This window comes from Canis lupus, chromosome 12, assembly GCF_003254725.2.
Source record: "Canis lupus dingo isolate Sandy chromosome 12, ASM325472v2, whole genome shotgun sequence".
NCBI classification, from domain to species: domain Eukaryota; kingdom Metazoa; phylum Chordata; class Mammalia; order Carnivora; family Canidae; genus Canis; species Canis lupus.
The window spans coordinates 63,731,637-63,756,598 of record NC_064254.1 but is presented as its reverse complement, the minus strand read 5'-3'; the positions used below and the strand labels follow the sequence as shown (position 1 = coordinate 63,756,598).

General features: G+C 47.0%; 1 protein-coding gene across 4 annotated transcripts; it reads right to left on the bottom strand.

The window, feature by feature from the left end:
• Window positions 1-612: 612 nt before the first annotated feature.
• PRDM1 (PR/SET domain 1) lies at window positions 613-24,641 on the bottom strand. Of its 4 annotated transcripts, none has more exons than XM_025444643.3 (7): window positions 24,438-24,641; window positions 21,969-22,208; window positions 15,181-15,300; window positions 11,559-11,811; window positions 5,282-6,390; window positions 4,015-4,143; window positions 613-3,638 (listed from the first exon to the last, which is right to left on the bottom strand). In XM_025444643.3, the coding sequence occupies exons 1-7, from the start codon at window positions 24,477-24,479 to the stop codon at window positions 3,069-3,071; spliced, it is 2,463 nt and encodes an 820-aa protein (XP_025300428.3). In that variant the 5' UTR covers window positions 24,480-24,641; the 3' UTR covers window positions 613-3,068. The 4 variants fall into 4 exon arrangements, with proteins under 4 accessions (XP_025300428.3, XP_025300429.3, XP_035553880.2 ...); XM_025444644.3 differs by lacking the exon at window positions 24,438-24,641 and adding an exon at window positions 22,585-22,886; XM_035697987.2 differs by lacking the exons at window positions 15,181-15,300; window positions 21,969-22,208; window positions 24,438-24,641 and adding an exon at window positions 12,017-15,150.
• Between the last annotated feature and the right edge of the window lie 321 nt (window positions 24,642-24,962).

Genomic DNA, 24,962 nt, shown 5'->3' with positions numbered 1-24,962 from the left:
TTTTTCGTTGAGGACTGCAGCAGTTTTCTAAGAGCATCGCCTATTCACATCTGCCAAATGAGACTCATGTATTTGTGTCTGGAGACAGGTTAGTTCCTGGGGCCTCAACGGATACGCGAATAGACCCTTTCCCCCCACCTGATAGTTGGGACTGCATGGCCGTACCACCATGTCTTTGGGTTTCATCCTAACAGTGCCCAGATTCTGGTGAAACAGCAGCTTTCTTGAAATTCGCTTTAAATGAGCAACTGGTGGATCTACTTTCTGAGCTAAGATGTGAAGGGAAAGAAATACCATGGGATGTAAGGCAGGAAGACTATACAGAAGCACAAAAGAATTTATTCCCTCACCACCACCCCCTCAAATAAATAAATAAAATCTTAAAAAAAAAATCTTAAACTGTTCACTTATGAGAGAAAACAGGTCGACACTTTGCATCACTCACAAGCATGGTCCCCCAGGGAGGTGGGAGATGAGGGACTCACTGCTGCTGGAGAGGGTGGTTGGGGCAGGAGAGAGGCAACCTGTGTCGTGTTCAAAAGTGTTGCCCTTACAGGGCGGTGGAGAGGTCGCGTCACTGGCCCTGCACTCAAGACGCTAGACAAGCATTGGTAAAGCATGAACATTTATATTTAATTTACATTTTGACAATTTGCACATAAATAACAATGTAAACCAGTACGTAAACATAAGATAGTTTGTTGTTCTAGCAAAGTAAAAAGCCAATAACTTTGGTCAGTTTTAACTTTGATTAGAGGAAAAAAAATAAAACCACTGTTGATTGTGGGCTCAACATTCACATGTAAGAGGCCTACGAGGGAAAGTCAAATGGTGAAGAGAATCAAGACGTCTCAAGCCATGCAGGTCTTGGTAAAAATACCCACAAATAAGAAAGCATAAAAGGGGAAAGAAGGGAACAAATGAGCAGAACTGAGAGTATTTGGTGTCGATGTCAGTGTGTGATGCTTTGGTTTACCTACAATTAAGGACTGTGTTTGTCAAGCACTGATCCATAAAAAAAAATTGTCAGTTTTGCCACTTGTAGGAACAGATCAGTAAGGCTCTGAGGTTTCCCTGGATTATCCTAAGTTTGTTCTTTGCTGCAGGTTGACATTAGTGGCCATCAATAGAAGGCTGACTATATAAACCAGGCTGATTAGTGATGCATCAGTTATTTAGGAAGGAAAGAGAGGTAGAGAAAAGTTAACCATGGTAAAGGGAGTAATGGGACTTTACTTCCGTGACTTGGGTGTGACCACATAATCATAATGTGGCAAAACAAAAATCAAACCATCTCCGACTGCCCTTACTGGTGAAAGACGATGAATCTCTCTCCCTGGTTGTTACGCAGTCCCCACCTTTGCACCAAGGTTTTGGGGTCTCTTACAATAATAGCAAAGGGGTGCCCAAGCTCACCAATGTGATTGTGAGGTCAAGTGTTAAGCAAAGCCTCAGAAAGGATGGTTTTTTCCTTTTTTGCCCTTAGGAAAAAGTAGGTTCTTTTACATGGTTTGGCTCACAATTTAAGTGGTTATAAATATATTATATATACACATGGTATAGTGGTATAAATAGATTTATAAATATACATCACTCTTCGCTACACCTTGAATGCTGACTTGTCATCTTTGGGCTTAGCAGAGGAAAAGACAGACGGCACACATTCTATCTTTTGGGAGCACACTTGGTTTCTCCTCTAGAGTAGCAAATCATTAGATAAGACATCACTTCCTGCACTACTGGACACACTCAATGAGGTAATTGTTGTTGAACAGCTTTGCAATGCCCTTTCATCTTTAATTAAATTAACCATAAAATGTAAAAACACAAATACTGAGGAAAATCTGAGTTTTACAGAAAAAAAATACAATTGATGTGTCGGGGATGGGAATGTGCATTGCCTGCTTTTACCCTAAGACAACAAGAATACCCGTTTCTCGTTTTTTTTTTTGTTTTGTTTTGTTTTTGTTTTGTTTTTAAAGTGTGGCCTGAGCCTATCTACCTCAAATCCTTCCTGGTAGAGCACCATGTTTGTGCAATTTTGACATAACAACAACAAAAAAATCCCAATAACAAAACAACACCCAGACTCAAGCCCCCAAACCTCACACATACAAAAACCACCTGTGCTTTGGGAACATTTTGCGGTGGTTTTAAACATGGCATTTTTGTCTTATTCACATTGTCAGATAATACATTGGGGTGGAAAGGTCACGTGACCACGCCGAATGGTCACATGGTTTGGGACGGGGTGACCCTGCTTTTTTGGAGAGGAAGACAGGTCGGCGAAGCCTTCCTGTCTCCTTTCTGATAAACCCTTGGCAAGGGGGAAAAGACTCGGAACTATCTACAGAAACACACAAGATTCCCTTTCTTAATTCTTCTACTGAAGTTATTATTGGGTAACTGCACACATTCCCCCCATTACACAATGCTGTTCAAATGACAGATCTTATGAGTTAACACATCAACTGTCTAACTTTGGCAATACCAAACCTCATTTTCAAACCATTATTACAGAGGGAGGTCAACCGAAGTAATGTATTTGTTTACTAAATTGTAGGTACTTAAACAGATGTGCAGAAATTATCTACAAAGAATGGCCACAAGACAAAACTATAACATTTATAACTCAAATTACAAGGAATTTTTCCAGTCATTGTAAACTTTTTTAATTATTGCTTTTTGAACGATAAATTGTATAATAAATTATGAAGGATTATCATTGAAAAAATAATTATGGCTAGGCAATAGTCTTAGCAATGGGAAGGCTATGCAAACATATCCACACAAATATTCAAAATACACAGGTTCAAATATATAGATGGGGGTGTAAATAAGTATATATAATATGTATATATATTGTCTTTTTCTCATTTATGCCCTGAGATTTCAGTAACTTTGGAGTTCCTTCTTTAATTCCAGAGAGGTGAGGGGAAACCATCTGCTGTCAGGAGAGCTTTGCAGAACTGGAATTATGTACAAGCATTTGCTACAGGCACCCTGACTTGCCAAGTCATAAGTTAAGAAACAAAACGAGACAAAACGCTTTTTGTTTTCTGAAAATCTTAAGGATCCATTGGTTCAACTGTTTCCTGTTTGACCTTTACAGGCCCCAGAGGTAGTGGGTTGCTGTGAGCCAACTTCATGAGGGATGGGTCTGATGACTCATAAAGGCTACACCCTGAGAGGAGTCCATTCCCCATGTTTCTTTGCAAAGACACTTTCAGGCCAGTTTCTTCTTTCTCTTTTCTGACCACAGCCAGAATTTCCTTCTCCACCACAGAGGTCACGTCGATGTCCTCCATGTCCTCCAGCCGGTCGGCATTGTCACTGATGTCAAACTTCTCGATTTCTTCGTTGATCCGGGTCAGATCCTCCAAGGGCATCCCTGTGGCTGGGGCCACAGGACAGTTCCCCTTCAGGTGGACCTTGAGGCTGCAGAGATGGATGTAGCTCTTGTGGCAATGGGCACACTTGTGGGGCCGCTCCCGGGTGTGTAGGCGCTTGTGGAGTTTCAGGTGCACAAACTGGGTGAACTTGGCAGGGCACACCTTGCACTGGTAAGGTTTCTCTCCAGAGTGGAGTCGCAGGTGGGTCTTGAGATTGCTGGTGCTGCTAAATCGCTTGTGGCAAACCTACAGTGCGGGGAAGAGGGCAGAGACGGGAAGACCAGAAGATTAAGAGTTAGGTGCCAGTGGGAAGGGCGAGCTTACATACCAACGCCCAGCAACCTGCGGGGCGAGCAGCCTCCCTGTGGCACCCATGGTGTGGCATTAGGCAAACAGGGAGCTGTGGGCACGCTGCGTGCGAGGAGGCGGCTACTTCCTCTGCCATCTTCCACCCACTGGAAGCTGGCTGGGTCACTGCCTCTGCTCATCGCAGATACGGGGGTGCCAGGCTCGTGGCCAGCCGGGCTCCTGCGCTGGTTCACCCACGGGCAATCAGACCCGCGGGGCCCGCTCCCCAGACATTTTCTACAAAGGGTGAAATTCGATGGCGAACCCTGCCCACCTGGCATTCATGTGGCTTCTCTCCCGTGTGTACCAGGTAGTGTTTCTGCAGGTGGGCGAGCTGAGTGAAGCCCTTGTTGCAAGTCTGGCATTTGAAAGGCCGCTCTCCGCTGTGCACTCTAAGGTGGACCTGGAAGGAAGGCTCACGTCAGGCCTGCGCCGGGGCTGGGGAGCCCTGGCATCCCGCTCAAAGGCCGGGGCACCGATGGCACGGGCACCTTAACACAGCACCCCCCCGCCCCCAGACAAAGCTCAGAAGGAACGAATAGAGCCCCTGTGCGTTTCCGGACGCTTTGGTTTGTTTGAGCGAAAGGAGCACAAGCCACAGGCCAGCGGCACTTTCCACTTGCTCTTCTAGCCCAAACCCCCATTTGCAGCATCCAGAGGACGGCTCGGTGGGGAAGTCACTGGGCCCAAGTGGCACAGGAGGAAACGGCACAAAAGCCAAGTGACAGGACGCCCGGGTGGCGCAGCGGCTTAGCGCCTGCCTGGGAGGGAGAGCCCAGGTCGTGACCCTGGGGTCGCGGGATCGAGTCCTGCATCGGGCTCCCTGCAGGAGCCTGCTTCTCCCTCTATGTCCCTGCCTCTCTCTCTCTCTGTGTGAGTCTCATGAATGAATGAATGAATGAATGAATGAATAAATAAATAAACAAATAAAATCTTAAAAAAATAAAAAAGCAAACTGACACCTCCCCCATCCCCCCTCTCTGTGTCTCATGAATAAATAAATAAATAAAATGTTAAAAAAACAAAAAAGCAAAGTGATACTTCCCCCATCCCCTCTCTCTGGGTCTCATGAATAAATAAATAAAATCTTAAAAAAATTTAAAAAAGCAGTGACACCTCCCCCATTCCCTCGTCTCATGAATAAATAAGTAGTAAATAAAATCTTAAAAAAATTTTAAAAAGCAAAGTGACACCTCCCCCATCCCCCCTATCTCTGTCTCATGAATGAATAAATAAATAAAAGCTTTAAAAAATTTTAAAAAAGCAAAGGGACACCTCCCCCAACCCCCCTCTCTCCGTCTCATGAATGAATAAATAAATAAATAAAAGCTTTAAAAAATATTAGAAAAGCAAAGGGTCACCTCCCCCATCCCCCCCCGCTCCCCCAACTGGTCCCGGCCGGGGCTCCCACGGTCGCAGCCGCCGCAGATGCCGGAGCCAGCGCACAGGGGCGCGCATGCGCGGACCCAGCGCCGCCGCAGGTGCCCGCGCAGGTGCCCGAGCAGGTGCCGCCGCAGGTGCGTCGGCCGCCGGGGCCCTACCTTGAGGTTGGAGAGCTGCCCGAACGTCTTGGCGCACACGTTGCACTCGTACTTGATCTTGCCGTTCTGCTTCTTGAGGGGGTAGGGCAGGGTCTTGTAGCCGGTCATGTTTCTTTTGCTTTTCATGAGATTCACGGCTTCGTCGCCGCCGGGGGCCGCCAGCGCCGCTGAGGTAGCGTGGGGCTGCACCACGTGCTCCGCCGAGGCGGCCGTGCCGGCGGTGGGCGAGCCGCTGGCGGGGCTGCTGGCCCGGTCCTTCATGCTGGCGGCCGCGGCGGGCAGGGAGAAGGCACTGTGCGGCGCGGGGATGAGCACCTGGCGCGCGTGGTCGGGCTGCAGCGGCCTGCGCGCCGCGTCCGAGGGCAGCGAGCCGGGCAGCGAGGCCGGGCCGAGCAGGGGGTGCGGGAGGCCGCCGCCGCCGCCGCCGCCGCCGCCGCCCAGGAGGCCGCCGTACACCGGGTACAGCCGCGGGAAGAGGCTCAGGCCGCCCACGCCGCCCACGCCGCCCAGGCCGGGGCAGCCGACGCCGTAGGGGGGCAGGAGGAACTTGGGGTAGTGGGCGTTGTAGGACGGGAGGAAGGCGGGCGGCAGGGGCGGGCCCGGCGCGAACCCCGGGTAGGCGCCCAGGCCCTCGGGCCCGTAGGGGGCGTTCAAGTAGGCGTACGAGTCCCGGTGGTCGGGGCCGCAGGGCGCCAGGGGCGACACGGTGTCGCCGGGGCTGCTGTGCGGGCTGCAGCTCTGGAGGCTCTGGTCGGGGCTGCTTCTCGCCGAGGGGCTCGGGGTGGTGGAGGACGGCAGGGGCGAGCGGGCGATGTAGGTGGGCCTCTCCATCCCGTAGGCTTTCAGAAAGTCCTCGGGCAGAGGGACCCGACTCGGGTACACGGCCCGGGGGTAGAAGGGCATCTCGGGGCTCCCGTTTTTTCCGAGGTCGTCGGCGTCCCTCTCGGCGGCGAAGGGTGAAATGTTGGAGCGGTAGCAGTCCTTCCCCCTGGGGGGGTGCGAGTCCAACTTCAGGATCTCTTTGACGCTGTACTCCCTCTTTGGGGCGTTCTTGGGGCACAGGTCATTCTTCTCGGCGCCGGGCTGCTTCGGATGGCTCTGGGTTTGCGCTGCAACGAAAGAAAGGACGGTTACTCCAAGGGCTCCAGAGAACTCAAGTCAAACTGCCAAAGCTGTCCTCTCTCCGGGCCGCAAGCGACAGCCACCTGGCGTCTCCGCGCCCTGTCCTTCTAGAGGGCTCGGGGCCCGCTCGCTCTGCTGCCTTCTGGGCCAAACGGGGACAGTGGCAACATCTGCAGCAAAGAGGTTTCTACCGGTAAAAAGCGATGCATGATGGAAAAGTGCTGTTCAAGCTAGAACAGGGGGAGCCTCCATTGAAATGGGGTGGAAAAATCCTGGGGTGGGGGTGTCAGAGGTTAATAAAAGTCATTCTGATGTTCGCAGTACACCGAAAGGAAATCAGCACACCCTGCGAACGAGATGTGAAAGATTAAGACTCATTTCAAGTAACGAGCAGTCATCAGTTTTCGCCTCCATTCTTGTTTAATATGAATTTGATAAAACCCTCTTCAAACTGCCTGTGCCAGACAGACGAGCGATGTGGATGCCACCCCTTCCCATGGGGTTGCTGACAACACAAGAATGGCACCGAGGCTCTCTGTTCTGGTCTGACCGGGCTCCCAGCAACGCTGTCCCCTGGAATCACAAGGCGTGACATACTCATCTCTGCCAAACCACAACAGGCACTTCCCGAGCCAGTCCAATTACTTAGAGCACCAAAGAAAACAGGCAGCTAAGATGAAAGCATTTATTCTATATTATTACTCGGTAAATGCACTACTTAGGAACAGCAGCAGTTGAGGACAGTTCCAGACTCTCCAGGCCATCACCAGCCCTGCCCCTCCAAGCACACAGAGCAAACGATGCCTTTGGGGAAAGACCAATCAGAGCAGAGAACGCCAAAAACTCTCCGCTCAGACTTCCCTGGAAATCAAAAGTAAAACAGATGCTGCTTCGCTGGAGCTCTGGTTATCAGAGGGCAATCACTCCCAACGGAACAGCCGCCCCACGAGGAGGAGGAGGAGGAGGAGGAGGAGGAGGTTGGAGGCATGAGCCATCCATGTGTGCGGATGCCTTGGGAGGCAGGGGAGAGCTCTTGGCTTCGGTATCGGAAGGGGACAGGTCTGGGGGACCATGCTGAAGCCTCTGTAAAAGCATCTTTCGTTAGGTCATCCCCCCCCCCGCAAAAAGAAAGCTTCCGTTTGATTTCACTGAGAAAGCACTCCAGGCTTGATATCTGATAGGTCTAGAAATGAACTCTGTGGAAGTCCAGATTCTGAACTCTTCAAATCCATTCTCTGGGCTGACAGGCTTGAGGGATTCGATTCCAGTTTGAGAGGCTCTCGGAGAATGTTATCTCCTGCTAGCTGTTATCAGTTCCCCCCCGGGTGAGCCAGCAGCCCCAGAATAAACACAGCCAAGACACTATCAGGGAAGATGCTGATGGGGGCCGTGATGGAAGGCTTGTCGAGGGAGAGGGATTTCTGAAGCCACTAAACCAAAATAAATAACCCCTTATCGGGCCAATATCAGTCTTTCAGTGAGGCCCAGCAGGCAGGAAGTTCAAATTGTCACTTTTGTTTTTTAAAGCTGAAATGGTAAAGGAAGAGAGACAACTAAGTCGGGAAACTGATAGGCGAGGCATCTCACAGCCACAGGAAGGAATTCTATGGAGGTGAAAAAGAACAATCCGGAGGCACCCATTTGGGCGCACATTAGGAAAAAAAAAAAAAAAAAAAAAAAGATGGTCCCGTCATAAAATGAACATCAGAAAGAAACTTCACCATTTTCATGCGGCAAATTCTCCCTCAGACTCATCCATTTTTCCAGCGGCCTCAAAACTCTCTTGGTTCTAAAATTCAACAGAGCAAAGCCAGAAGCAAGAAGTGCACGTGCATCAGTAGCACCGTCCCTCCTATTTAGTCAGGTGTTCTCACCAGGCACACCTTAATAATTCGGTTATTAAAACAACGCTAATGATTGGGCCAGCAAACAGGAAAGTCAGAATCTATAATTTTCCATGCAAAATACTTAGCACACAGGGCCCAGCATATCGCAAATCCACAATGAATGCTCGGTATGGCTTACGCCTCCACAGAAATAAATGTCTGTCTCCCTCCAAAACGATGTCCAGAGGGAAACGTTAGCCCCCTAACATGTTCTAAGGTGGAAGTCGTGGAGTCTATGTGAAGGTACATTTTAAAAAATCATCCTTCAGCAGCTGAGTAATCAGTAGAGCTGGTGTCATTTCTGACTCTCCCACTCAGCAGCAGCTTGAGTTAACATGAAGAAGAAAATCAAGATCTGTTTTTGTTCTTAAATCTTAAATGGCTGTAGGCGGACGGAGTCATTTCAAGAGTGAACTGCTTCTGAAGGCTCTGAATGGCTTAATTATGCCGACTCACATTTTCGATCTATAATAAGAACCCCCAAGACTACAAGAAAGAACCTAGAAGTTCTGCAGTAGGCAAAACAAAGTCTGTTTTCAACTGAAACTGAGAAAGCAGATTAACATTTAGAAGTCTATAATTTGGTCAACTGTTTTCTAGATGGGTTGGTTAGATACATAGGAAAAAAAATACCAAAAAACTTGGGAGGGATAAGAGTTAAATTTAATAGTTTCTACTCCTTTTGTTTTTTGTTTTTTTTTAAACCCGCCAACTTGTGATTTCTGGCTGCTTTTTTTTTTTTTTTTTTTAACCTCTCAGTCTAATTCGAATCTCTTCTCAAAATTCTACCAATTGAACCATCACTGCCACTTAAAGTCCTCACGGAGATTCTGGCACAGACCTCTGTTGTGCTTGAAGCATGGAAACCCAACACAACTTATTTGAAGACACAATCTACCTATTAGGCCTGATGAAAGAGTGGAAATTTTCCTGATCAGAGGCTCAATCATCGGTTACCACACCTAAGACAACTGGTTTCACAATCGGCAGCAGGAGTCTTGGCTTAATGTGACTGGTTATTGTTCACTCTCTTTCTTTACCATGAATGCTGGACAAGGAAAGGATACCTGATAAACCAGCATTTAGGAAAAAATTCTGCATAAATAAAAAAGGGACGTTTGTGGGAACTAAAGTGTCATTTCACAGTATCCATGGACTCTGCTCTGAACAAAGAATAAGCACTTGAATCTTAAATACTGTGTAAAACCTTTCTTCGGGGGAATAAAAATGCAGGGCCTTTGAAACTACACCGGGTGAAGGATGTATGTGAAAAAGCTTCTTCGGGATTGGTGCAAAGTCACTGGGGGGACCGGTGGGCGGGGGGGGGGGGGGGTCACTTCAAATGGAGTTACTGTTTGGAAAACAAAACAAAACACCACCTAGACCTGTCTCTGAATCCCTGAATGATTAAGTTCAAGAAGTGTAAGGAGACCCTCAAGAAGGGACTTGCCATGCTGAGAAAGTCAGGAGGAAGCACATCTTCCTGTGAGAGGCTCTGCTAAAACAGAAGCTGCCTTTTACCATTGGGCCCTGTGAGGTGGGCCTGGCATGTGCAGATGCCGAAACAGCTGAATGGTTCCTGGGGTTCCTGGGATGCTCAGTGCAAACGACAGACTCTTGGGACCTCAGAAGAGACATGGGGGAAAAAGACTGACACCTCTGGTAGGACCTGATTCACCCCTCATGCTCCTGTTGGAAGCTGGCTTGTTTCCAGTTATTTCAAGACCTCTTCCTGAAGCTCAAAGGCGAACCCAAAGTGTGTGTGTGTGTGTGTGTGTGTGTGTGTGAGAGAGAGAGAGAGAGAGAGAGAGAGAGAGAGAGAGAACCATGAATGCAAACTTAAAAGGTGATATCCTGTGAAGGAGATTCATAAGCTTTTCAGAAGACTGCAAATAAATACAGTACTGAGATCATAGGGAGATCAGATAAACTAGACAGTGTGGGGTGAGCACCAGCTAGCTCCAGAGTTGGCTTATCCTGACCAGGGCAGGTAATGAGTTTGTTAACTGGTCCTAAAGTTGAAGTCAAAATTCTAACTAATGTTAAAATGAACATTCACGCCAAATGTTTCAAAGGTGGAAATGTGAACTAAAACAATCGGGCCTTCAGGTAAAGCAAATCAGAGTGCATTATCAGGAATTGGTGAACCTGAGTAAAGGGTCCTGGGAATTCTTTGTACTATTTTCGCAGCTCTTCCTTAAGTTTGAAATCGTATCAAAACAAACAAAAAAGTTACAAAAACTTAGATGCCAAAACGTTTAACCCAAGAGGATCTAATTTTTAAAAAACTTCCTTAAAACATACCAGTCTAACCAAGAACACACAACCATAATTACAACAGATTGGAGTTTTATGGTAATTCTTAAATTGTTCCTAGAGGTCAGTTGAGAATGACTAAAATGAGGTAACCCTTTGTAGAAGGGTAATGACAGTAACTTTAAGCAAATAAAAAAGTAAAAGCTTATAAACCTAAGGAACTGAGAATTTGTTAAAGTGAGAGGTGGCTACCATAATACCGATCAGGAGATTAGATAATTAGGTTATTCATGTGAAGAAGGAAGCTAAGATATAGAAAATCTTTGAGCTATCCATTTAGAATTTTTTTTGAAAGACATTATTTATTTATTCCTGAGACCCAGAGAGAGCAAGGCAGAGCCTCAGGCAGAGGGAGAAGCAGGCTCCTCGCAGGGAGCCCGATGAGGGACTCGATCCCGGGACTCCGGGATCACACCCTGAGCTAAAGGCAGATGCTCAACCTCTGAGCCACCCAAGCGTCCCTCCATTTAGAATAATATTTTAAAAATTATAGCTGTGAGTCTTTCGAGAAACAATCGGATGGGTTCTACATCAGCCCATACACTGATAGCCAAATGTTCATCTCGACGATATTCCAACACGTTGTAAGCACGGACAAATCACCACAAACGAGGGCTATACCTTGCATACTAGGCATGTCAGGACCAATCCCCTTTATACTCCGACCTGCCCCCTTTTGGAAAGATTAGAATTAGACATCTATTTCTTCCTGTAACTCTCAGAATTAAACACTCAAAATAGCTTTTACCACGTTACATGATCAGGTTTCATACTGGGGAACAGGCACTACAAAAAAATTTTTTTCCCCTTTTCCTAGTCCCTTGTTTAAGCCACCTACTTGGCTTAACAAACGAAGCCATATAATTAAACAACATGTCATTAGCTCATAGGGGCAGAACTGACATTACTGGCATTTTTAATTTTTTGTTGTTGTTGTTCTGTAATCCACTTACTGAGACTCATCATTGTCAGCTCTCCGGGATAAGGGTAGTGAAGCCTCTCTGCAAAGTCCCGACAATACCACACAAGAAGCTCCTGGTTGGCAGGGATGGGCTTAATGGTGTAGAAGTAGATGTTCATCCCGTTCTGACACGCAGCCAGGTTTTGCTCCCGGGCAGAGCGCGCCGGATTCACATAGCGCATCCAGTTGCTTTTCTCCTCATTAAAGCCATCGATGAAGTGGAGAAGCTCCCCTCTGGAATAGATCTGCCCAAATGAAAAGACAGACGTGTGAAAACCAAAGGCAGCCCCAAAGCAGTGGAAAGCTTCCCCCGGCACCTGTAAGAATGAACACGCATTTCTCATTCCCCTGCTGCCCACTTGGGAGAAAGGATGCAATCGGGTAGCCGGAGCGGTCTTGAATCAGCAGAAATAAGGACGGAAACAGGTAAGGCGCACTTTTGTCAGTTACCTTTTCCATTTCAGTTTTATCATCTTTTCGTGTTTGGGGAAAAATGACAGAAGAACGAAACACGACATTTCATTTAAGGAGCTGCCCCGGCCGGCTCAAACCACCAGAGAGTACTACTTTTGCTACCGCCGTGAACGGCAAATGGGCGAAGCGACTGACTTGGGTTCCGATTATGCTGACTTTGAATGCTTTGAGTCACCGGGTAGAAGACCAAGCCAACCGAATACGTCAAACTGAGTCTCTCAACTTCTTCTCTGGCCTCTGTACTTGCCGTTTCCTACACCCCCGCCCAAGGCTTCGACTATGCAAACATCCTCCACCCCCAAGCCTCCAAGTCCAGAAGTAACACTTGTTCCTATGAATACTTGGAACCCTGCCTTTTTGTGGAAACACTGGGTGGGGCAAAGGTGAACTTCACCTGCCATAACAAAGTGAACACCGGGACAGAAGCCAGGATTTGACAGTCTACTGAGAAGTCACTTTTCCTCTCGATAAACACGTTCAGCCTTGCACTTATCTCTCAAGCCCAAGGAGGGGAGAGGGAGCCCTCTGATCTGTAAGGTGGCTGGCTAAAAAACACCAGCCTCGGAGCGACGGGCATGTGTTTCTCGAAAAAAAGAACAGGAAGAAACTGTGCTGTTCTTTAAAGGCAAGGCATCATGAAGAATTCAGAGTCGGCCCCGCGGTAATACCACTTCTGGTTAGCAGATGCACCCAGGCTATTTGGTAAAAAGGCAGAGGTAAGAACAGGAAAACTTAAAAACCTACATCCTTGCTGAAACTCCTTTCTAAGCGAACTCCTTACCCTTCCACATACATGCCCTCTCCCTCTCGCGCTCCCTCTTTTTTTAAGGTGTACCACGTTTTCTTCAGACCTAAGAAATCTCCTTATCCGTGTACGACCAATACCTGCTTATCTGCAGCCCGTGGTCTTCAAGTAGTAGGGCGCTGTTCGGAGCAGAAGGTTTGCTCTGACCCGACAGCAGGTCATGGCTTTGTTCCTAGTCCCATACTGACTATGATTAAGTCTACAAATCGCGTCTGTATTTCACTCAAACGTTATCAGAAACAAAAAGGAACTCTGTCCCTTTAACACGGGCAGTAAACACCAGAATCACTTTCTTTTAAGAGTAACTTCCTGTAAATTGTGAAGGGGGAAATACATGTGGCTTCATCAAAGCAGCTTGTGAGAGCTTTTGCGGTGTGTTTTGTTAAGAGAAAATGGAACAAGGCCGGGTGAATTCTGCTATCAAGAGGGGTTTTCAAGTTTGTTTACTCTGATGTGCAAACTTCCAGGAACATGGGGTTCCATCGTTCTGCACTCTTCACTGGGCGGAGACTGCTTTCTAAAGCTACCGGTATGGGATTCCAGTCAGCCTTCCATGGACTACGATTTACTGTATCCTCTGTCCCATGAAGTCATATGTACACACGCACACGAAAATAAAATAACGCAGACGTCAAACGAACACTGCTCCTTCTCACCTCACTACACTGCTGTATATTATCAGGAAGATTAAAAATGTGCTGACTCACAGTACAGTTACAAGAAATGTCACTGGTTTCTCAACTGGAACATCCCTACTCTTCTTGGACTGTGTAATTTGCATGAAACTTTTTCTTTCCCTACAACAGATGTTCATATTCCTGCCAGCAAACTCAGGACGCCTTTAACAACATGTGGGGACTTTTCTCCTACAATATCCTTTGTATGTGAAAGATTGATCCATATAAATCCTCCCAAGGAAAGCATTTCAAGTTACTTAACGATGAATCTTTAGTGACTAGGGAACCCGGGACAGAGATAGGAGGTTCTTAACGTATTTCTTGCCTCTTTAAAAAATGATCACGCCTTAATTCTTATCCTGGATGGTGTTAATTCAGACTTTTGACTCCCAAGAGTCACACACTTCTGTGGCTCACTTCTGAGAAGGCTTTATTGGCAATAAAGGCAAAAACGCACTCGCTGACATTTTGCCCATTAGAAGTCACAAAGTAAATATATTTTAGGCATGTGTGATTCTTAAATAAAAATCGTGAGCACACAATTCTTAGTGAACCATTCTTAGTGCTCTGTCTTGTCTGGAAAATGGTAAAATAAATTTCTAAAAATACAAAACTTCCTGGATTTAAAAAAAAAAAAAAATCCTGTTTCTGTGGAACGATCTCTGAATGATCCCCAAACAGAAGTCTTTCAGAGATACTTCCCCAAAAGATATAAGCATCCTGGGTAAATATCGGTCAAAAGAAGTATAAACCAGGTTTGGTTGTTACCATGCAGCTGGTTCTTAAAAGAGTTCAAATAATGCTTCTTGGTTGTCCTGTACGTTTTATGCAAGTTATGTATTAAAAAATTACTTTTAAATTTAGTAAGTGTATCTTTATTTTCTAATTGAGAAAAAGACAATATCCTAGAGAGAGATCTATGGGAAGATGGAAAGCAGTCCAATTTGGTCTCTGTTCCCTGCTAATCCAGGGTATTTTTACTCAAAAACTGCACCTGCCTCTACCTGCATCTTTAAGGTCCTTTCTAGTCCCGATATTCCGAAGGAAATTGTTTAGGCCAGACTTTTATGCTCTCACAAGATTGTAAGCATTTCCCGTATGCTACGGGGGTAATCTACATACCGTCAAACCCAATAGTTTTAGGAGGCAGGCGCAAAAACAGTCCCAGTCATCTCCCTTCCTCTGGTGGCATCTTCCACCCATCCTTCCTTAGCGGCATTTATTTAGCTTATTTTCAAGCTAATTCATTTACGATTACTCTTCCATTCAATTAAAGTTAACTCAGCAAGAAATCAAGAAGGGGTGAAATCTAAGGCTTGGTGACTCATTACTACTTCCTTGCAGAGAAATGCAAATGAACCTACCCTTGAAGCAAGCAGCAAACTGTTTCCTTTCATCACAAAGCTCTAATGAATTGCAAAAATTAAGATTCACATATAGTCCACATCTCCATCCCTAATCACCTACAGGCTGCATTTCTAGAGCCAAACAATTAACCAGCTTCAGTCACATTTGCTAACAATTCCCTGTGTCCACAGGGGCCCTGAAGACTTGTGGTAAGACCCAGTACAGTTTGAAAAAGGAAGTGACCCAGCAATTCTGACTCCATTTTTTCCCCTTAATTCTTAAGGAGTCTGAAGGAACTTTCCCCTACTTACCCGCCAAAAGTATATCCTGTTGGCATTCTTGGGAACAGTATCATTGGTGTAGATTTCACCTATTAGGGGTCCAAAACGTGTTCCCTTTGGTATGTATTCTTTACTCACTACTCCAATAACCTAAAGGGAATGACATGAAATAATTACTTCAACTGTAAAATATTAACCAACGTTTTTATTGCGTTGAATTGTCAAGTGGTAGTACAACCAACAATGACAAAATTATGATACGGAGAGCAGTTATCAATGGTGCCTACATAATTTTAACAACAAGCTTCATCAGAGGGGGAAGCCATCTTCTAAGCTAGCTCCCAGATCATAAGCAAATACCCAACCAAGCATTAAAATAGTCTAAAGGATTATTCTCTGGTGACTTTTTCATTTTTATGATTACTTTTCATACTAGAAGAACAGAGAGGGTAACCAGAGTGTTTGATCGGATTTTAGAATCAGGTACTGCAGAAGTAGACGGTCAAGATTAAACTATTTCATCCTGTTCCTAGTTTCTTATTTCTCCTTCTCCTTCAAACCATAAACACTGCATGCTTGAGGGGAATAAAATAGTTTTAACCTCAGAAACCAAAATAATGCTCTTCGGTTGTTCCACAAAGGCCTAGGGAACCAGAAGCAAAACACATTATATTTTTTTTCATTCCAGATGAGGTTTGTGTGTGTGTGTGTGTGTGTGTGTGTGTGTGTTTTCATAACTTATAAGTTCTCTTTAATAGAAGTAAGATCTTTCAAGTAACTTTGTTCTCCTCTAGCATCTTCTACTCAACAGTGGTCAAAAGTCGTCCTTTGAAATGGAATTTATATTGAGGAGAGCTGTGGGTTCTAAGAGCTGAGGAAATGACCTTCTCAGACTGGATGTATCACACTAAGGCCTTGCTAAAGAAACATGTTAACTATGCCAGTTCCTCCTTGATCGTAAATTTCTTTAAGGGAGTGAAAAAAATCACCAACCACGAATCAGGAAGCAATTCATCACTATTCAAAAGAACTCCTCTGTAGGTAGTCCTGTGCAACATTCTGCAGTTACAGTTTCGTGCTGGTTTTTATTCACTTTCCCATTTTTATTATTTTTTTTTCTTGTCTAAAACCTCCTACAAATTACTTATTGAATACCTTACTGAAATGGACCAAGAGGGGAGGGAAAAGAATATTTACTTCCAGGTTTTACTAAACCCGGTGGCTCCTGTGTAACTGTGTAGGTCCAAATACATGCATCAATACATGCATTCCAACAGTGGAATCTCAGATTTTGGGTGTGAGATACACTGACCCCTCGATAAATCTCAAGAGCTTAGACCTGTTTAAATGGATATGGAATAAGCACATCTCCGTGGTTCTAACAGTCCAGTCTTTCTCATTTACATTTCTTATCAGCCAATGATTTTTTTTAAAAAACAATTTAATATTCAATATACAAGCCAATGGAGCATACCCAGACTGGAAAGACAGAAAAAAAGAAAAAAAAAGAAAGAAAGAAAATTTCCTACACCTAACACAAGTTGAAACAAGGTTGTGAGCTACAGTGTTATTTTTGGTACTTTATGAATTTCTGGCAGAGAGCTGAAAAAAGCAGATGTTCATCTCATCCTCCTCCTCTGCCTTCATTTACATTTATGTGCCCTTTCAATACGGTTCATCGTTACTGATATTTGTTGGCAGTAAAACTACTGGGGACAGGAGTACCTCAGAGCAGTCTTGAGATAAAAATACATACGAAAGCTTAAGTAGACTTAACTTATGCAGAGGATCATCATCATTATTGATGATACATTAATGAACCTAATTAATTTGAAAAATTCATGGAATTGACTTGTATGACACGCAAAGCATTTGGCATTCACATTCGAGAGATTATTCCATAATATCAAAATGACAAACAGGAAAAACAAATAATGTCATTTGTTGGTGAGCCAATAATTAGCAGTTGATATTTTCAACATATCCACTTTAAAGCAGTAATTTAAAGAAAGGTACTCAACTGGTTCATCAACTTTGTTTTAAATTATAGTCTCTTGCAGACAGTGTCTTAGGAGTCAGAGCTTGATTACCAACAAGTAGCATTACATTGAGGTCAGGTTTTTTTCCTTCCGAATTGCTCTTTTTTTTTTTTTAAAGAAAAAAACCAATGGGCCTCTTGGTTCTCATCTATCAATCTTACACTAAGAAAACACACCAAGTTTTCTTATGGCCGAAATGAAATCGACTAGAATCTTATTCCTACAAAAGAATTTGCAGAAGACATATCACCCAGCACCAATTTGAGTACAACTATAAAGTAAGTCACTGAGGAAGCTGGAAGACAGTACTTGCCATCTCTAACCTTACAAATGCAATTAAGCAAGCAAGACAGGAGAACAATTAAAAAGAGGAGGGTCTGTGGTGGAAGAGAAGTCTGTGAGAATCCTTAAGCCCCAAACAAATAAAAGAACCTACGCTTATTGTTGTGAGCATTTTGTAATTAAAAAAAAAAAAAAAAAAAAAAAGCCAAAGAGCCTCAGTATTAGATTATCTTTACAAGTGGGACAGAGCCCTATTATTTTAAGCTCTATTATACACGAGCTATAGGGAACACATAAACTCACACAAGTGGATGAACAGAGACACAAGATAATAGAATTTCAAGGTTGGAAGGAACTGTATAGCTTACACACCATCCCTATCCATTCCCTATCCATTCCCAGCCCAGCACTTTTAATACAGGATAAATACCTTCATCTCAAATCCATGTCTGAGACATTATTCAAAAAGGACAAAAAAAAAAAAAAAAAAAAAAAAAGGACATACAGGCTGCAATTCTAAGATTACAGTGCTCGGGTAGGTAACTGTGGAGGGGGAATAGGAACCAAGCTTGTTTTTAATGGGAAGTGGAAGACCAAGTCATATTCTCCCCTCTTGCCCCAGAAAGGTCCAGATGTGAATCTTAACCAACAACATTCTATCCCGGGAGAAGCACATGATACAGAGGAACCTGATGTGTGCGTTGGATTTCAGTGCTAAACAGACTAACTAAGAATGTGTTCACCTAAGCCCAAGAAAAGAAAAACCAAAAAAACCTACTCAGGAACTGACCAGGGTCCTAAAGAATTATTACTAGGGGCAGGCTGCTGTCTGTGTGCCTTCCAGAAGCTTATCTGGGAGAAGACCCTGGCCTCCACCCTTCCTCGCCTCCACCCTTCCTCGCCTCCTCTCTTGCTGCCCCTTGATCAAGCTCTTCCCTGCGACGCATGATGCTGGGAGCCAGCGCTTCCACTGCTTGGGCAGATCTGTCTCTAGTCAGTGGCCTCAGTTAGAGAACACACCCTGATGTCTGAAGTTTCCAGACCAAAAAAAAAAAAAAAAAAAAAAGGGCTTGTTTTTCACTGTACAAAACGAAGATTTCACAACTTAGGATGGGGGTTGCTGAAAGTCTGATATCAAGGAGAATATGAACTTGGTTTTTTGGGGTTTTTTGGGGGTTTTTTTGAAGCAATTCCTCCTTTAGGGAATAGACAAATTCACACACACACACACAGCAGTGGGCTTTAAGCAGGAACATTACTCGGGTTTAAATGTGGTATGAGCATCCTCACCCCAAATTACATGAAGATGCGATTTTAATTACTAGCTATCTCTTCCCCTCCCCGAATCCACCCCCCCCATAAGAATGACTTATTCAATTAAAATTCTATTTTGAATACAAGGACATTTGCATTGAGATGACTAGAACTCTGTAGAGGACGAAGACTTCAGCTTGTAATTCACTTCATTTTTTTAAAAAAGGGAGTGGGGTGGGATGGATGGAGATGTTTTTGAAGATTCCCTCCTTAGTTAGCTTTATATTAAAGGAAACATGGTAATGCCTTGGTACATTGTCTCACAAATAAAAAGCAGTAGAAAGAAGAGGGAATTGCAGGTTACAGAGAGATACTTTTTACAGATGGCTTGAGTTAATAATGGACTTCAATCAAAATAGACATTCGGTGAGTCCCCATCACCGGTCTGATGTTTATCACCACATGACTGGGAGGTCAGACTCAGAGCCACTGTGCCTCTTGAACATAAGCAAACTCGATACAGGCTACTGCTTCTAAAATATAACTGTTGAAATTGATCTGTCTGTATTCATGTATTCACAGGAGATTATTTCAGGAGGACAAGGGGAAAATCCCCCTAAAAGAATAACCCATCAGTTAAAAAAAAGTCTTAAAAGTTTTGAATAGTATGTCTATATTTGGTCTGAGTTCTGGAAATAGGAAGTAAGAACAGGCTCATTAAAGGTACAGAATGATTCTAAACCAAATCTAAAACTGAGGGTCAAGATCAGAAATTTGGTTCGTATGTTTTGTTTTTAAAACCAAAAGAAAAAAAAAAGGTGCTGACACATAGCACAAATTCATAATGAAAAATGGTCTTGTTAAAAAAAAAAATCCCCAAGTATGTCAGCACAACAGCACACAGTGTAACATCTTCTGTTACTTAAATGAAAACATATAAAGAAGGGCAAGATAAATCAGGGAGATAAAAACCCCACGTAGAAAGGCTCCCCCCTCCCCCTTCTATGGCTGGCGGGACTGAAAGAACTAACTGAATAATGTCAGTGTAAACATTTCATCCATTCTGGAGGTTTCCGTCCAAGAACTGGCTTGCAGGTATCACACCCTCAGTGGCTCAATGCCACGTGCCTCACTCACCGCTGTAAGGGAGCTGTCCTTTCCCAAAGTGCAGAAAGGAAGGAGAAAGAAGAGTAGGTACAAATTCCAGAGTTAAGTGTGAGACAGTATAACATTTGAGTTGGCTTCCTGGTTACTTTGATGATTAGGAACTGGAGCTGTATTATTTTCAAGTGTTTCAGTTAAATACAATATGGGACAATAGTACAGGAGGACCCTGATCTCTTATTAGGTTAGTGTTGGAGGATCCTTTTTAGGGATACAGACACTGTGTGAACATACCGAAATAGGAAGTTAGAAGTTCAGAGGAAAAAAAAAAAAAACAACAAACCAAACAAGCTTAATAAAGGATCAGTCTGAAAGATGTAAAGACGATAAATAAAACCACAGTGACACCAAGAGGGGCCAGTGCAGCATAATCAAGCACTGGCTGGGGAAGTCAGAACTTTGCTCCTAGTCGCGGCTGGGGCTGCTCACTAACACATCTCGGGTAAGTAGCTATCATTTTGAGCCTTGCACTAATGATCCGAGGACATTCCTTTATTTAGCTATGATTTTTAAGTAGAATGACGGAAATCGAAAAACAAGCGGAGAGCTGAACGGAGGATAAGAACGTTATAGAATTAAAAGGCAAAGATGACCCACAGAACAGAGGTCTTGACTTCAGTGCACTGGGCAGGACAGGGCAACACGGCATAAACTGAACCCTGGGAACAGACCAATATTTGGTCAAATGAGATATGGGAAAAAAACACACTACACCTTTTAAAGCCACAGCTTAACTAGCCAAACAAATCCCACATTGATTCCACGGGCCACATATTATGAGGCTTTCTATTGAAAGGAGGGTTATTCTCAGAAAGAGGTATAATTAAGGCCGACCTCTGGGGTTAAGTTTTGGTAACGTTCACGTACAACTCCAATTTAAATATTGCTTTTTATAAAATCTGCCTCTATTTCTTCCACCAAGGGGGAGGGGGAAAAATTAAGCTTTAATGAAACTCAAAGCAGAGTTGCTTCTAGCTAATTTTAGACAGCTGTGTCTCCCCCTCACCAAAAACCCTGAACTCAGACACACAAACAGGAAAGAGATCAAGTATTTCCCCAACAGGCTCCCCCGACTCCTCCAAATACCGTTCCTTGGGGAAGGAGGAAAAGTGATCTGATAGGGCTCCAGGGAACAGTCCCAGGATCGAGTGGTGGATTTCTACAGCAAGGAATCCCTTCTTTCTGGAGGCAGCCACAGAAATGACAGTGACCCTCCGGTAGTTGTGGTGGTGGGAAGTCTGTTGGGGGGGCGGGGGGGGGGCTGATCCCCTCAAGCTCAGCTGTAGTCTAGTGAGAACTGACTGCAGTGGCTCAATTCTCACCAGGGGTGGTTCTGCGAGTTATTTCACAGCTAAACATCACGCCTCGCTATAATCGTTATATAAAAGGGTAAACACAAATCCTTTGCTCCTTCCAAGTTTGGGTTTCCAGCCCCTTTGAAACAACAAAGAGTGTACCCACTTCAGAGGCCAATAAGGAATCGGCCTGCCAGCCCAGCCAGAGCAAAGGAGCTGCCGCAGATAAACAGTGGTTAGCTCTGAAGTCATCCGGACAGAGGACACTTTTACACGAACCCCTTCTCGGTTTTTACCATCACTTCAGTTCATAAACACGTCAAGGTTTTGAGCATAATTTTAGAAACCCAGCTCATAAAGCCGGCTCATTAAAAAGAATAAAGCCACCTAATGACCAAAAGGAGACAAAAGAAACACGAACCAGTTTTTTTTTTTTTTTCCTAAGAAAGTTTTTTTTTCCCCCTCCCAAGCTATGGTACCACTGGAGGACGAGGGGCAGCGAGTCCAGGGTGGACAGTGGCTTTTGCTCGAAGGCCGCTGACCGTGTCCTGGCCGCCTCGTGCTGGCAGTGGGGCCCTGCCAAGATGTGTCAACTTGCCAGCAAGACTGAACCGTGTCCTAATTAGGATGGGACAGTGGGGGGGCTGGAGGAACCCAGAAGGCCGAGCAGGAGCGCATTAAGTCATCAGTTATTTACTCCTTCGCAGACCCTGGGGTGGGGGGTGGCAAGCAGTAGGCAGAGCTGCAGGTGCCAGTCTGCTTGGGCAAGAGAGCAGGCGCTTACCTCTTTGCTGCTCGGGCCATATTTGAAGAGCAGGTTCCTGGGGAGGGATGCCTCTGCCTGCACCGAGGCCCCTCCGTCGGCGCCGCAGTCCCAGGGGTGGTCGTTCACAATGTAGGTACACTTCTCCTCGAACTCGGCCTCTGTCCACAGAGTCATGTCTGCGTCCTCCATGTCCATTTTCATGGTCCCGTCGCTCAACCGGGGAGACCTCACAGCACTGGAGCTACACTTCGGGGCAGCCTGCGAGAGAGAGAGAAAGGGGGGTGGGGGGGAGAAGGCCTTTAATCCCCATTGTCCCGTGGCTCTGCCGTCGGAGAGGCTATGACTAATACAGTAGAGGCTGAGGCCTTTAAAAGCAGATGCAGAGCGCTTGGTACAGTTGAGTAAGAGCCCGAAAGCCGCGTAAAGAAGACTTGGCTTGAAGGAGCAAGGCTTTAAAATGCTACTCTGACTTAGTTCTCAAAAAAGAAAGACAGACAGACAAGACTGTGTGGCAAAGTCAAGGGGGGGGGGGGGAGGCACACACACATACACAAAAAAGCAAGCAAAGCAAAGCAAAGCAAAGCAAAGCAAAGCAAAGCAAAAAGCAGCACCTCGGAGCAATCCCTGGCTTTACCTCTCACAGCAGGAGGAGGCCGGGGTGCTGCGGCCTAGGCCCAGGGCTCCCAGGGCTCCCGGGGTCATGGCCGCCAGACCCTCATTGCTGTGGAAAAGCTGCCTCAGAAGAGTGTCACAAACAAGGAGAGGAAGAGGAAGGAGCTCTGTCTGCCTCTGAATGAAGCTAAAAATGGAAAGCGCGTGTGGGGCAGGAGCGGAACCCGGCCAGCCTTTCCCAAATGGGGAAGACTGAACTTTCCCACCAGCTCCCAACGCAAAACAACTTTCAAAACAACTCGCCGCCCCCCCCCCCCCTCCGCGGCGCGCTCCCTTTCATCCTCTCGCAGGGAAGGCTGCAGAGGGTTGCATCCTGCCAGCATCACCCAGCGAGCTGCAGCCTTTCAGAGATGGTTCGGGAGCACAGGAAAAAGAGCAGGCAAAGGGAAGAAAAGAAAAGAAAAAGGAAAAAAAAAAAAAGGAGGGTGAAGGTTGGGGGGGGGACTCCTTGGCATTTCCTCGGACCGGTGGTGAGCATCTCACCCCAAATTGCAAAAGCACAAACAAAGCCCCGAACTCGTCCATGGCATTGCCCCGCAGAGAATTCCTTGAGGAGCCCTCAGCTACAAATAGCACTTTCCATTTAAATCTGAAAGTGTACGAATTCCCAGAAGTCGCGGATGGGCTCCGGCTTACTGTAACTAAAGTTGCAACGAATACTGAGGGCTCACGGGACAGGCTGCGCGGCCGCTTGTGCACTGATAAGGATCTTCCCGCAAATGCCCCGCACCCCGTCCAACCCCTCGCAGGCGGGAGCAGGGCTTTCCGGGGAAGGGGGTGGTGGTGGTTGGGGGGGGGGGGGGTGGAAGGTGAACGAGTCCTGCCTCGGTTTCCCATCCGATGTTCGCGGGAAAAAAAAAAAAAAAAAAAAAGGAACACGGGCGTCGTTTCCACGTTACAGCGCCTCCGAAGGTAGAGACCCCGGTCCGTGGATGGAAGGCTCCTTCGCGTCCTCTCTGGCTTCCCCTAAATAGGATGCTCTTCCAAAAAGGAGGCGGAGGCCAGTCACGCTTTTAAAACACACTTGCCTGTTTTCTTTTTCTTTTTCTTTTTCTTTTTCTTTTTTTTTTTACTAAGTTCCAACGCGAACCCGTCGCGATGCCAAATCAACGTTAAGATAAAGCGAATTCTTTAAAGAAAAAAAAAGGGGGGGGGGAGGGAAAAAAAGAGCGAAATTCGAACACCCGGCCGACCCGGAGGAGGAGCAGGAGCGGGAGCGGGAGCAGGAGCAGGGGCAGGGAGCGGGAGCAGGAGCGAGAGCGGGAGCAGAGGCAGGAGCAGGGGCAGGGGCAGGAGCGGGAGCAGGGGCAGGGGCAGTGGCAGGGGCAGGAGCAGGAGCAGAAGCAGGGGCAGGGGCAGGGGCAGGAGCAGGAGCAGGGGCAGGGGCAGGGGCAGGAGCAGGGGCAGGAGCAGGAGCAGAAGCAGGGGCAGGGGCAGGGGCAGGAGCAGGAGCAGGGGCAGGGGCAGGGGCAGGAGCAGGGGCAGGGGCAGGAGCAGGGGCAGGGGCAGGAGCAGGAGCAGGGGCAGGGGCAGGAGCAGAGGCAGGAGCAGGAGCAGGGGCAGGAGCAGGAGCAGGAGCAGGGGCAGGAGCAGGGGCAGGAGCGGGAGCAGGAGCAGGCTGGGCAGGGGGAAATGTTCGATGAAGCGACCCTCAAGCCGCCTCGAACGGAAAGGGTTAAGGATTCCCAGGGGTGCGGTGGGCGGAGGGGAGAGAAAAAGCGGGCTGCGAGTTTGACAGCTGCGGGCCCCGGCGTCCCCGCGACCGCGCAGCCGCCCGCCGAGCCCCGGGGCGGGAGGGCGAGCCGCGCCGCTTACCGAGGGCGTCCCCGCGCGCGTCTCGGAGCAGAGGTCCCGCATCGGAGGCCCGCGCCGCCGCCCGCCGCGCGCTGCGCATCCCCGTCGGCGCCCCCGCGCGGGCTGCGGGCGGACGCGCTGCGCTCCCCGCCGGGCCTCGGCCGCCCGACCTCGGCGGCGCACAGGTGCGGCGCCCGCTCGGCCTCCGCGCTGCACTGGAGGGCCGAGTGCCGCCGCGGCGCTTTCGGTCTGTGTTAACCAGCCCCGCGGCTCCGCTCCCCTCCCCTCCCCGCTGCAGATTTCCCATTCGTCTGATTCACTCCCACCAGCGGCGGGAGGGGGGCGTGGCCACACCTGAACGCGCCCGGGCCGCGCCGCCCGCTCCCGGCCAGGGCTTTCCCCCGCGCGCCCGCCGCCCGGCCGCTCCCCCTGCGCGCGCGTGAGTCCCGGCACTTCCCCGGACTCCTCCGGCTTCCCTGCGAGCGCGCCCGGCCCCCACGCGGCCCCATCGCCTCTCCTTCCACCTTCCCGCCCTGCCCCCCGCCC

Coding starts and splice junctions, on each gene's coding strand:
- PRDM1 (XM_025444643.3), bottom strand. CDS start 24,479: ATGCGGGACCTCTGCTCCGAGACGCGCGCGGGGACGCCCTCG. Junction 6,391..11,558: donor GCTGACAATGATGAGTCTCA/GTAAGTGGATTA, acceptor CTTTCGTTGCAG/CGCAAACCCAGAGCCATCCG. Junction 4,144..5,281: donor GGCAGCTCTCCAACCTCAAG/GTAGGGCCCCGG, acceptor CCTTCCTTCCAG/GTCCACCTTAGAGTGCACAG.